Here is a 14,131-nt window from a genome sequence, read left to right as displayed (position 1 = left end):
TACGGACCATGGTATTTCTGTTCTAAATTGGCCCGCCAACTCCCCTGACCTTAGCCCCATAGAAAATCTGTGGGGTATTGTGAAAAGGAAGATGCAGAATGCCAGACCCAAAAACGCAGAAGAGTTGAAGGCCACTATCAGAGCAACCTGGGCTCTCATAACACCTGAGCAGTGCCAGAAACTCATCGACTCCATGCCACGCCGCATTAACGCAGTAATTGAGGCAAAAGGAGCTCCAACCAAGTATTGAGTATTGTACAATCTCATATTTTTCATTTTCATACTTTTCAGTTGGCCAACATTTCTAAAAATCCCTTTTTTGTATTAGCCTTAAGTAATATTCTAATTTTGTGACACACGGAATTTTGGATTTTCATTTGTTGCCACTTCAAATCATCAAAATTAAATGAAATAAACATTTGAATGCATCAGTCTGTGTGCAATGAATAAATATAATGTACAAGTTACACCTTTTGAATGCAATTACTGAAATAAATCAAGTTTTTCAAAATATTCTAATTTATTGGCTTTTACCTGTATATATATACATATATATATATATATATATATATATATATATAAAAAATAGGGTTTGGTTTGAAATTGTTTTTTGGTTACTAATATTTTTGGTTTCCAATAATTATTTTTGTTAATTTTTTTTTTTTGGGGGGGGTGAGACGACACACAATGTTTTAGATTGCAAACATCTTATGTGGAGGTTAAAATCGTTTTTATTTTGATTAAAAATATATCTTTTAAATTTTGCTCCAAATATACTTTTGTTCGCATGCATATGTTTTAGTTGTAAATCTTAAAAAACAAAAAGGAAAAAACTTGTTTAAAAAGAAAAAAAAAGTTTTGTAGTCGTTTCTTACTGTTATTGTAACATAAAAGCATGTTAAAACATTTTTTAATAAATTAATTTAAATGAAATATAATGTAGAAGCGATTGTAGTCGTATCCTGAAGTACCACTTGTTTATTCATCAAATTATTTTCTTGATGACATCTCTAGCAAGCTTGTAAATGTGCCTTGTGAACTAGAATATCCCACCACACACTGGACAGTGAACGCACCACCAGCATATTGAGAAGAAAGCATCCCATAAAAAGAATGTAAATGTCGAGTTTGTGAAGCTGCTGTGCCTTTCTTCCTCTTATTGACATTTCTGCACTTCATGTCCCTTCTAGCCTCGGATAAAAAACTGTTGAATAAAAGCGTTGCTGGGGGGTCGTATAAAACACGACACGTGTTGTTTTATTAATCAACAAAAAAACATAAATAAAGTCACATGCAACATTTTGTCAGATTTGTGTTGGCTGCTGTTAAAGGTCACTTCAGATTTCTATTTGTGTTGGTCTGCGGTCGTGTCCTGGCAGGTCCACGTCCGGTTGGACAACAATACGTCCCAAGTGAAGAGTCCAGCACGCGTCAAGAGGAGAACATGGTCGCCATCAAGAGGAGAACATGGTCGCCACACCAGGACTCAGTTGGCGCTTGTCTTTGGCGCTCTGGCACGCTTGGCCTCCTCGTCCAGATCGTCCATGACGCGCTCCTGGGAGACGGAGTAAAAGGTGTAGCCGTCTGACGTGGGAGCGGGCGGTTAAGGACCAGTGAAAAGTAAACATTTGGTGAGGCAACAATCACTTTGGATTTGTTTGAGTTGTGACTTGTTGACATTAGTGATGGGTCCGGCAACACTGATGCATCGGCGCATGCGTCGAGCTCATAGAGCACACTTTATTTATTGACTGTATCTAAAAAAGATAAAAAGATATTTTTATTTAAATGAAGATATGAAATAATCCTAAATGAAATACAATGACTTGGTTTATATTATTGTATATACTAGGGCAGGGGTCACCAACGCGTAAGGACCAGATGAGTCGCCCGCTGGCCTGTTCTAAAAAATAGCTCAAAGAGCAGCACTTACCAGTGAGCTGCCTCTATTTTTTTAAATTGTATTTATTTACTAGCAAGCTGGTCTCGCTTTGCTCGACATTTTTAATTCTAAAAGAGACAAAACTCAAATAGAATTTGAAAATCCAACAAAATATTTTAAAGACTTGGTCTTCACTTGGAATAAGCGGTAGAAAATGGATGGATGGATGGGTCTTCACTTGTTTAAATAAATTCATTTATTTTTGACTTTGCTTCTTATTACTTTTAGAAATGCAATTTTAGAGAAAAAATACAACCTTAAAAATGATTTTAGGATTTTTAAACAAATATACCTTTTTACCTTTTACATTTCTTCCTCTTCTTTCCTGACAATTTAAATCAATGTTCAAGTAAATTTATTTATTTTTTATTGTAAAGAATAATACATATTTTAGCTTCTGTTTTTTCGACGAAGAATATTTGTGAAATATTTCTTCAAACTTGCCATGATTAAAATTCAAAAAAAATATTCTGGAAAATCTGGAAAATCTGTAGAATCAAATTTAAATCTTATTTCAAAGTATTTTGAATTTCTTTTAAAATTTTTGTTCTGGAAAATCTAGAAGAAATACTGATTTGTCTTTGTTAGAAATATAGCTTGGTCCAATTTGTTAAATATTCTAACAAAGTGCAGATTGGATTTTAACCAATTTAAAACATGTCATCAAAATTCTAAAATGTATCTTAATCAGGAAAAATGACTAATGATGTTCCATAAATTCTTTTTTAAATTTTTTCAAAAAGATTCAAATAAGCTAGTTTTTCTCTTGTTTTTGTCGGTTGAATTTTGAATTATAAAGAGTCGAAATTGAAGATAAACTATGTTTCAAAATTTTATTTTAAATTTTTTCTTGTTTTCTCCTCTTTTAAACCGTTCAATTAAGTGTTTTTTTTCATCATTTATTCTCTACAAAAAACCTTCCGTAAAAGGAAAAAAAAATGTTCGACAGAATGACAGACAGAAATACCCATTTTTGTATATATATAAATGTATTTATTTAGCTATTCTTGTTTAAATCACACTTACGTGTAACTTACAAATGACAATATATTTATTTATTTAAGTGTGTATCAAACTGGTAGCCCTTCGCATTAATCAGTACCCAAGAAGTAGTTTTTGCTTTCAAAAAGGTTGGTGACCCCTGTACTAGGGCATCAAATCAGTGTCAGTTGAGTCGGTCCATAGGTTGCCTGTAGGGATTTTTAATGTCCAGCAGATGTCAGTATTTAGTGACACAGTATCAACACAGTATCAATACAGTTTTGCAATGTGTCGAAACGCTTCATGACGCCTCATCAACCCATCACTAGTTGACATAAGACATGCGGTTCAAAATTACGGAAACGGCTAGCTAACAGCGCTAAAGCCTAGATAGCAGCACTAATAGCTAGCTAACAGCGCTAAAGCCTAGCTAGCAGCACTAATCGCTAGCTAACAGCGCCAAAGCCTAGCTAGCAGCACTAATCACTAGCTAACAGCGCTAAAGGCTAGCGAGCAGCACTAAAGGCTAGCTAAAAAGCAGGCTCCGTTTATTGCTAGCTAATAGCCAGCGCCGTTAATAGCTAGCTAATAGCCAGCGCCGTTAATTGCCAGATAATAGACAGCACTCTTAAGCGCTAGCGCTGTTAAGCACTAGGTGGCGCGGTTGGGAGAGTGGCCGTGCCAGCAACCTGAGGGTTCCTGGTTCGCTTTCCACCTTCTACCAACCTAGTGATTGATCCATCCATCCATCCATCCATCTTCTTCCGCTTATCCGAGGTCGGGTCGCGGGGGCAGCAGCCTAAGCAGGGAAGCCCAGACTTCCCTCTCCCCAGCCACTTCGTCCAGCTCCTCCCGGGGGATCCCGAGGCGTTCCCAGGCCAGCCGGGAGAGATAGTCTTCCCAGCGTGTCCTGGGTCTTCCCCGTGGCCTCCTACCGGTCGGACGTGCCCGAAACACCTTCTTATGGAGGCGTTCGGGTGGCATCCTGACCAGATGCCCGAACCACCTCATCTGGCTCCTCTCCATGTGGAGGAGCAGCGGTTTTACTTTGAGCTCCCCCCGAATGACAGAGCTTCTCACCCTATCTCTAAGGGAGAGACCCGCCACCCGGCGGAGGAAACTCATTTCGGCCGCTTGTACCCGTGATCTTGTCCTTTCGGTCATGACCCAAAGCTCATGACCATAGGTGAGGATGGGAACGTAGATCGACCGGTAAATCGAGAGCTTTGCCTTCCGGCTCAGCTCCTTCTTCACCACAACGGATCGATACAGCGTCCGCATTACTGAAGACGCCGCACCGATCCACCTGTCGATCTCACGATCCACTCTTCCCCCACTCGTGAACAAGACTCCGAGGTACTTGAACTCCTCCACTTGGGGCAAGATCTCCTCCACAACCCGGAGATGGCACTCCACCCTTTTCCGGGAGAGAACCATGGACTCGGACTTGGAGGTGCTGATTCCCATCCCAGTCGCTTCACACTCGGCTGCGAACCGATCCAGTGAGAGCTGAAGATCTTGGCCGGAGGAAGCCATCAGGACCACATCATCTGCAAATAGCAGTGACCTAATCCTGCAGCCACCAAACCGGATCCCCTCAACGCCTTGACTGCGCCTAGAAATTCTGTCCATAAAGGTTATGAACAGAATGGGTGACAAAGGGCAGCCTTGGCGGAGTCCAACCCTCACTGGAAACGTGTCCGACTTACTGCCGGCAATGCGGACCAAGCTCTGACACTGATCATACAGGGAGCGAACCGCCACAATCAGACAGTCCGTTACCCCATACTCTCTGAGCACTCCCCACAGGACTTCCCGGGGTACACGGTCGAATGCCTTCTCCAAGTCCACAAAGCACATGTAGACTGGTTGGGCAAACTCCCATGCACCCTCAAGGACCCTGCCGAGAGTATAGAGCTGGTCCACAGTTCCACGACCAGGACGAAAAACACACTGTTCCTCCTGAATCCGAGGTTCGACTATCCGGTTAGTGATTGATTGAAACTTGTATTAGTAGATTGCACAGTACAGTACATATTCCGTACAATTGACCACTAAATGGTAACACCCCAATAAGTTTTTCAACTTGTTTAAGTCGGGGTGTACGTTAATCAATTCATGGTACAGTCACGTCCGTTGTGTCCTTGAGCAAGACACTTCACCCTTGCTCCAGATGGGTGGTGGTTAGGGCCTTGCATGGCAGCTCCCCGCCATCAGTGTGTGAATGGGTGAACGTGGAAATACTCGGGGTGTAACGGTACGTGTATTTTGTATTGAACCGTTTCAGTACGGGGGTTCCAGTTCGGTTCGGAGGTGTACCGAACGAGTTTCCACACGGACATATTAAGTAACGTAACGCACGTTGTGTAAACAATGCACACCGAGGCACAACACACGGCATGCTAGCAGCTAACGGGCTAGGATAGACTGACCATACATCCTCTATGTCCTCTTTTGTGGAGTTTCTTAAATGCCTCAAATGTCCGGCATTTTGAGTTAGGGTTGCGTGTATTTTCAATGTACGCTCAGGGTTAAGAAGGGGTTAAAAACAAAACAAACAGCAGCATTGGTGAGGGAGGGGCAGAGACAGAGAGAGAGAGAGAGTTATGATAAACGCGCATGCGTCGCCAGGCTCTGCTTTTTATCCATAGATTTATCACATTTAATTTTTTATTATCTATAGCAGGGGTGTCAAAAAGTGTGTCCCGGAGGCCATTTGCGGCCCACAGCTAATGTTTTAAAGGCCCACGACACATTCTAAAAATACTATTCAAATAAACAAAAAGTGAAATAAAAAAGCTTAAAGGTTAAATGTAATTTAGAAAAAGTTGCAATGTTGACTAATAAAACAAAGCTGTTTTTTTTTCTTTCAAACTGTCATTGCTCAAAACATAATATTGAATCAAAATCAATGTTATTATGAATTATTGACCTATCCAAGGTTCCCATTACTTCACATTAGTGATGGGTTGATGAGGCGTCATGAAGCGTTTCGACACATTGCAAAACTGTATTGATACTGTGTCGATACTGTGTCACTAAATACTGACATCTGCTGGACATTTAAAATCCCTACAGGCAACCTATGGACCGACTCAACTGACACTGATTTGATGCCCTAGTACAGGGGTCACCAACCTTTTTGAAAGCAAAAACTACTTCTTGGGTACTGATTAATGCGAAGGGCTACCAGTTTGATACACACTTAAATAAATAAATATATTGTCATTTGTAAGTTACACGTAAGTGTGATTTAAACAAGAATAGCTAAATAAATACATTTATATATATAAAAAAATGGGTATGTGGGTCTGTCATTCCGTCGTACATTTTTTTCCCTTTTACGGAAGGTTTTTTGTAGAGAATAAATGATGAAAAAAACACTTAATTGAACGGTTTAAAAGAGGAAAAAACACGAAAAAAATTAAAATAACATTTTGAAACATAGTTTATCTTCAATTTCGACTCTTTAAAATTCAAAATTCAACCGACCAAAAAGAAGAGAAAAACTAGCTTATTTGAATCTTTTTGAAAAAATAAAAAAAATAATTTATGGAACATCATTAGTAATTTTTCCTGATTAAGATACATTTTAGAATTTTGATGACATGTTTTAAATTGGTTAAAATCCAATCTGCACTTTGTTAGAATATTTAACAAATTGGACCAAGCTATATTTCTAACAAAGACAAATCAGTATTTCTTCTAGATTTTCCAGAACAAAAATTTTAAAAGAAATTCAAAATACTTTAAAATAAGATTTAAATTTGATTCTACAGATTTTCTAGATTTGCCAGAATAATTTTTTTGAATTTTAATCATAGTAAGTTTGAAGAAATATTTCACAAATATTCTTCGTCAAAAAAACAGAAGCTAAAATATTTATTATTCTTTACAATAAAAAATAAATAAATTTACTTGAACATTGATTTAAATTGTCAGGAAAGAAGAGGAAGAAATGTAAAAGGTAAAAAGGTATATTTGTTTAAAAATCCTAAAATCATTTTTAAGGTTGTATTTTTTATCTAAAATTGTATTTCTAAAAGTAATAAGAAGCAAAGTAAAAAATAAATGAATTTATTTAAACAAGTGAAGACCCATCCATCCATCCATTTTCTACCGCTTATTCCAAGTGAAGACCAAGTCTTTAAAATATTTTCTTGGATTTTCAAATTCTCTTTGAGTTTTGTCTCTTTTAGAATTAAAAATGTCGAGCAAAGCGAGACCAGCTTGCTAGTAAATAAATAACATTTAAAAAATAGAGGCAGCTCACTGGTAAGTGCTGCTCTTTGAGCTATTTTTAGAACAGGCCAGCGGGCGACTGATCTGGTCCTTACGGGCTACCTGGTGACCGCGGGCACCGCGTTGGTGACCCCTGCCCTAGTATATACAATAATATAAATATTTCATTTAGGATTATTTCATATCTTCATTTAAATAAAAATATATTTGTATCTTTTTTAGATACAGTCAATAAATAATGTGAACATGTATCATAACATGGAAATCTAAGAGAACGTGTTGTGGATGATTGTGGACTGGGAATTGTTTTAATTTTATTTTTTTACAAATTTTTATGAAAAAAAAAAAGTTTTTCCGACGTATTACATTTTAGACGATTTCTCTTCTTAGTTATTATTTCTCCGGCTGTAGAAAAGAGCCGCTCACAGGGCACAGAGGAGGCGTCAGTGCGACACAGTTGGCGTATCGGTCACGTGACCAAAACAGCTCATGATCGGTCACGTGACTTTCTAAAAGCGGTACGCGCACCGACACAGGGTTTTGCTCTATGAGCTCGACGCATGCGCCGATGCATCGGTGTTGCCGGACCCATCACTACTTCACATCAAATATTACACTAAGAAAAATATTTTTGGTGGAAGATTTTGCAAATTTGGTAAATAAATAACCCCAAAATTAACATTTTGTTGTTTTCTTACTGTACCGAAAATGAACCGAACCATGACCTCTAAACCGAGGTACGTACCGAACCGACATTTTTGTGTACCGTTACACCCCTAGTGTATCGTGACATGGCTTAAAAATATCGAGATATTACCATTTAGTGGTCAATTTTACGTATTATGTACTGTACTGTCTAATCTACTAATAAAAGTTTCAATCAATAATAAAAGGCCATATCGCCCAGCCCTACCTTGAAGGTAGAAAAGCGCTATAAAAGTATAACCCATTTGAATCCTAATTCTGGGGTGACTAATTCAATTAAGACTTGATTCTTGAGTCAAACGGATGATTTGGTATATAAATCATAATAGGGCAGGGCCGACATCCGGGCAACTGAGCTACATACGGGTTCTTCGAGCCATAGCAACCTGACTGGCGTTGAAAACAAACCGTCGCCATTACTCTTTAACCTGTCGACCTGCGCTGATTAAACCCGTCATTCTGCCTCCAAAATGCCAAAAAAACGGTGTTGTTTTTGGTTGTGCAAACCACAACTGGAAACAGGGAAAACAAAGGTCGTATTTTGTTCTGCCAAAGCGTGCTAAAAGCCCACAGAGACGAGACAAATGGCTCGCAGCTTTACACCGGGAAAACGAGGACGGTTCTCACTGGAGTCCCCCAAAATCCCGGGTCGTGTGTTCGGATCACTTCGTTTCTGGTAAATATAAGGAACAAAAATCCACCTTCTTAACCACAACTCGGCTATACCGTCCATGCTAATGTTGAACCCGTTGAATTTTTACTGAATAACGTTCGACAGCTGAAGTTGTTGTTGTTGCACAACAATAACATACGGTATAAAGGCTATTTCCAGTAATTCAGCAAATAATAAATCATAATACTGAACTGAATTTGATTGAGCTCTCTACAGATATAATAAATATACAGATACTGGTAGCCACCGTGTCATCCTTATTATCATTTATCAACATACCTTGGGTGATTTAACCATTTTTATGTGATTTATTCGTTATATAACAACCGACCTGGTGCGCTTGTGAGGTAGACATAAAGATTTCCAAATTCCATGTCCGGCCATTGTGTAGGATTATCAGTCCACGCATCTGCTGGAAGGCGGTATGGGCAGTCGTTTAATCCAACTACAGAACATTTTAACTCGCATCTTAACCTAGCCTCACTGGAAAGACTATTTACATAATCATACGCCATTTAGAACAGTTTAAAATGCCGTGAAACCTCGTTAAATGCCTTTTCTGTCAATGCTGTGTTCGCTGTGAGCTGGTTTGTTTTCAACCAATTCAATATGGCGACCGGTTGCTAGGGGATTGGCAGGCGGAAGTGACGTAGGTCCGCCCTCGCCTATTGCCCGGCCCTACCTTGAAGGTAGAAAAGCGCTATAAAAGTATAACCCATTTGAATCCTAATTCTGGGGTGACTAATTCAATTAAGACTTGATTCTTGAGTCAAACGGATTATTTGGTATATAAATCATAATAATTTCAAACCAGGTTACACAAGCTATTATTGGCTGCTGATGCGCATGTGCGAGGAGGAAGTGCAGAGACGGGTGATAAAACGTATTTAAAAAAAAAAGAAAAAGAAAGCATGAATCGATTCAGGACCGTAATAAATAAGAATTTCGGATGGGAATCGATTTTTTTGGTGATTAGTTATGTCACAGTTCATGAAGTTCACGCGTTGCTTCCTGGTAGCACCATGCTAACGTTAGCATGCTAATTGAATGACAATGTTAGTGTTGACGCATGTTAGCAAAATACAATATATATATTTAATATATACATTGTATGTTGCGTAGTTTAAGGTCATCGTGCTAAAGTTGCATGAGTAACCTTGCCAGCATGAAGGATACATATTCCCGCCACCAGGGCTCCGATGGCGACCCCCGTCAGCACGTTCCGCGCCTTCAACTTATGTGTCTTCTTCTTCCACTGTTCCAGCTCCACCTGCCTGATGAAGTGCATCTGGTCGTTGGACAGCTTGGCCTTGGCGGGGTCTATCCTCTCCGCGTACGGAGCGTCGGACTGCTTCGGCGTCTTGTCCGCCATGTTTGCGTTGCCTAAGCGGGGGTTTGCTTTCGCAGACTTCCAAAGCATCGTCCCGGTGAGTGACGTCATTGTGAAGAAGGTGGGCGGGGTCACATCCAGTGTGTTGTCAGATCTGTTCCCGCAACAACGCAGCCGCCGGAAGCGGAAGTGTGTGCGGCTTGTAAACGTGTCCCGAACTGCAACCTGTCGGGAGTATTTTGGTTCCTGTAAAACGACAACCAATGGAAACAGCGCCATCTTCCGCAAACACGCGTTAAAGTCACGTTTTTTTTTTTAAATTGAATTCAAACTAAACACACGAATGGTGAATATTATTGAGTGACAACAATTTACTCACTGTTGTAAAAACGAGCAGTTTATTTTAGCACCCACATGGCGGAGAAAGTCACGTTTAGTTGTCAAAGCGAGCCGGGCGATATTCATTTTAAGTTCGGCCACGCTTCCTTTGAGGTGTTGACCGACTTTCTGACGAATCTCAACGAGAAAAACAAAGACAACCTGAACAGTTTGTCGACATGTTGCGGAGTGTTCAAGGATAAAAGACTGTTTGGTAAGTTGAGTAGCGGTTGGGCTTGTAACTGGTCAAACTGTGACTCTCGGCGGCACTTTCGACACAGGCAATTAATTGTCACAAATGCAATTTTGCTTACGAAATCAACATTATAAGTATTTATTTCACCTGGACAAACTTCTCAGCTTTGACGAATTTATTCCCATGGTCTTTTTGATTTGTGTAATAACAACAATACAAGTATACGCGCGAGTTCACATAAGCTCAATGTGATTCTCAGCAGCACTTTCGACAGACGCAACTATTTGTCATAAAAATAGCTTTTTCTCATGAAATCAACATAAGTATTTGATATGGACAAAATTGTCATATTTGACTAATTTCTTACCCTAGTCCTTTTGGTTGGTGTAATATTAATCATATTACACGTACAGCAATCATCATAATAGTTCAGGTATGGTCACTATGACCCTCAGCAGCACTTTCGACAGACGCAAGAATAGAATAGAATAGAATAGAGTTGTGTTTTCATTATAACAGTGAACAGGTTCAAAGAACAACGAAATTAGAGCAGATCCCCTAAGGTGCATACACAATAATTTAGTAATATAAATAGTAAAAAAGATAAGAAAGAAGATATGTATCTATTAGAGATGCGCGGTTTGCGGACACAACCGCGGAGTCCGCGGATTATCCGCGGATCGGGCGGATGAAATTAAAAAAAATAAGATTTTATCCGCGCGCGGGTCGGGTCGGGCGGATTAATTAGATTTTTTTTTTATTTTTTTTGCGGGTGGCAGTTAAACCAATTGGGAAATATATATACATAGTTAAATGTTGTTACCCACATACGAAAAACGAGCAGGCACCTGCAGCATATGCCACAACAGAAGAAAAAAAAAGAAAAGAGATGGACACTTTTACGGAGCGGAGAAGGGACACCTCGCCGGGGTCCGGGACCGAGGCCCCTTCCCCCGAGAGGGCCCCACCGGGAGCCGTAGCTGAGGTGATCCGCGAGAAGGGCCCGACGCACGTCCAGGGTCACCACCGCGCCCACCGCACCGACACCCCGCCTCGTCCGCCTTCGCCGCGGCCGGCGTCACGCGCAGCAGGTAAGCAGCTTACCTGCCCGCCACCCCCGTGGCCGGGGGCTCGTAACATGGGTCACTTCGCGCGCTCCGCCCGCGCAGCTTACCTGCCCGCCACCCCTGTTGCCGGGGGCGCGTAACAGGGGTCACTCCGCGCGCAGTGCGCTCACGAAAGGGGTGGGGCTCACCCTGGTTGATATAGAGAGCAGGACGGTGGCCATGGAAGTCGGAACCCGCTAAGGAGTGTGTAACAACCCACCTGCCGAATCAACTAGCCCTGAAAATGGATGGCGCTGGAGCGTTGGGCCCATACCTGGCCGTCGCCGGCAGCGAGACGCGCTTGGAGGTGCGCTCAGCGCGGCTCCCATATGATTGCGCACTGGTGTGCGTCTGGGTCGTGACAGCGTGGCACGCGAAAGTCTGTGCTGCATTGGATCAGTCTCCTTTCTTTAACAGGCAAAAGCTTTATAACCTCACCATACCTGCCAACTTTTGAAATCAGAAAAACCTAGTAGCCAGGGTCCAAGGGCCGCAGGCCCCGGTAGGTCCAGGACAAAGTCCTGGTGGAGGGTTCAGGGCTTCGCCCCCCGACGCAAAATGATTATTAGCATTCAGACAGGTTAAAATGTTGCTAAAACCATCACTTTTCTGTCAGTCACAGTGACTTTTCAAAACAAAAATATTACAGCAAAAATCATATGGGTTGATTGACATGTTTATTCTGTAAGCTAACTTCAATAGTTTGAAATTATTTTGACAGTTAATGCCAGTTATCCTGTCAACCTTTCACAAGACTTCAATTTGTTCATTGAAAGTATAAACACTTTTTACAGTAAACAAATGGTAAAACAGTACTAAACAATTCCATTAAAAAAAAAATTGGTGTCATTATTAACTTTCTGTCCAAGCTTGTATAATCTACTGCCTTGTTCAATTGTAAAAAATATTCTGTGCCTAAAATTCACATTTCTATCACAATTATCATACTGTAAACATGGTAAGCTAACTTCATTAAAATTAATAGTCCTGTCAATAGCATGGAATTACAATTCAAATGTAGTTTTTTTGTAAGCCTTTCAAAAGAATTCAAAATATGAAAAATTAATGAAAATGAATTTAATCCATCAGACACTTGAAAAGTGGCACATCACATCTCTAATGTAATCATTTGAACTTTTCAACAGAAAGAGCACTGCAAAAATATTAAGGACATACTTCTGTATTTTGGTAGTTATGCTGTCAACATTTAACAAGATTTCTTCAACTTGGACTTGAAAGCATAAATAGTATCAACACTTTTAACAGTATGTCGTGCTGTGAAATACAGCCGACAGGATTGCGCACCAAACACGAAGCAAGGCCAAAGCGCATGCATGGTGCAGGAGAACAAAGGACTTCTTTCATTTAAGGTTTGTGATAAACCATCAAACTCATTCGTTAAAAGGACTCTATAGTAATATAAAGTGAGTTTTTCTGGACATTATCATGCAAGAAAAGTTTATTTTTGGGACCGCGATCACCGCGTAATGATTTTTAAAGGTTGCATGACAAACATTTAACTGTCCCATGTGATCAGCCAGTGCGATTGGAAGTCCATGCTCAATTATTGCCTCCGTAAATAAAACTTTGGCATTTATCACATCCAAAGAATCTGTTTGGGCGACGAAAAACGTTGAAAGTTTTCCACTTGTATCGCTAGCAACGGCATTAGACTTGTGTTTTTTTGTCCCAACGTGGTCTTTTACATCGCTAATTCCTCCGTGTCCGATCGAAAAATCTTGTCTGCACAAGGTGCAATTCGCGTAGTTTTCACCCTTTTTTTTTTTTTTAATTAATATTAGATATATAACAACGGGCGGATGGCGGGCGGGTGCAGTTCTGATCAAACGTTACATCGGGTGGATGGCGGATGGTTGACGACTTTCTGACGCGGTTGCGGATGAAATAAATTGCCTATCCGCGCATCTCTAGTATCTATCTATCTATCTATCTATCTATCTATCTATCTATCTATATATATATATATATATATATATATATATATATATATATATATATATATATATATATATCATACTTGCCAACCCTCCCGAATTTTCCGGGAGACTCCCGAAATTCAGCGCCTCTCCCGAAAACCTCCCGGGACAAATATTCTCCCGAAAATCTCCCGATTTTCAGCCGGAGCCGGAAGCCACGCCCCCTCCAGCTCCATGCGGACCTGAGTGAGGACAGCCTTTTTTCATGACGGGAGGACAACAGGGTGACAAGAACTAAATCATCCAGACTAGAGATAAATTGTATTATTATGTTCATTTTACCTAAAAATAAATATATTTATTAATTAAAAAAAACAAAAACTAAATACATTTTTTTTATATTTTGCTAAAAACATCAAAATTAATTGTATTTTTATTTGTATTTTTTCGTGACTCCTTATTACATCCGGCCATAGAATTATACATTGAAATAAACATATTTGAAATAATTGATTTTAAATTATCATAATAATTCATTTAAAATTACCATATTTAATTATTAAAATAATTGCTTGTTTATCAACAACTTCAGCATTTTATTCATTACATTTTGAAACTCTCAGAAGCCAAGTTATGTTATA

The 14,131-nt window shown here is 39.9% G+C and overlaps 2 protein-coding genes across 2 annotated transcripts in view; one reads left to right on the top strand and one right to left on the bottom strand.

Moving 5' to 3' along the window:
* Window positions 1-1,231: 1,231 nt before the first annotated feature.
* coa3a (cytochrome C oxidase assembly factor 3a) lies at window positions 1,232-10,065 on the bottom strand. Its single transcript, XM_061932137.2, has 2 exons — window positions 9,720-10,065; window positions 1,232-1,584 (listed from the first exon to the last, which is right to left on the bottom strand). The coding sequence occupies exons 1-2, from the start codon at window positions 9,982-9,984 to the stop codon at window positions 1,487-1,489; spliced, it is 363 nt and encodes a 120-aa protein (XP_061788121.1). The 5' UTR covers window positions 9,985-10,065; the 3' UTR covers window positions 1,232-1,486.
* Window positions 10,066-10,094: 29 nt separating this feature from the next.
* The window catches only part of cntd1 (cyclin N-terminal domain containing 1), a 20,154-nt gene continuing 16,117 nt past the window's right edge, over window positions 10,095-14,131 (top strand). Inside the window, exon 1 of the mRNA XM_061932136.2 lies at window positions 10,095-10,465. Within this exon, the coding sequence (XP_061788120.1) occupies window positions 10,288-10,465 (178 nt within the window). The 5' untranslated portion in view covers window positions 10,095-10,287. The remainder of the gene's footprint in view (window positions 10,466-14,131) is intronic.

The sequence above is a fragment of the Nerophis lumbriciformis genome, linkage group LG39 (genome assembly GCF_033978685.3).
Source record: "Nerophis lumbriciformis linkage group LG39, RoL_Nlum_v2.1, whole genome shotgun sequence".
NCBI classification, from domain to species: Eukaryota; Metazoa; Chordata; class Actinopteri; order Syngnathiformes; family Syngnathidae; genus Nerophis; species Nerophis lumbriciformis.
This window is presented reverse-complemented; position numbering and strand designations above follow the sequence as displayed.

Bases quoted from the DNA above. Each gene is read 5' to 3' on its own strand.
- coa3a (XM_061932137.2), bottom strand. From the start codon at position 9,984: ATGACGTCACTCACCGGGACGATGCTTTGGAAGTCTGCGAAAGCAAAC. The intron at 1,585-9,719 runs GTATCCTTCATG...CTCCCACGTCAG, and splicing joins AGCCCTGGTGGCGGGAATAT to ACGGCTACACCTTTTACTCC.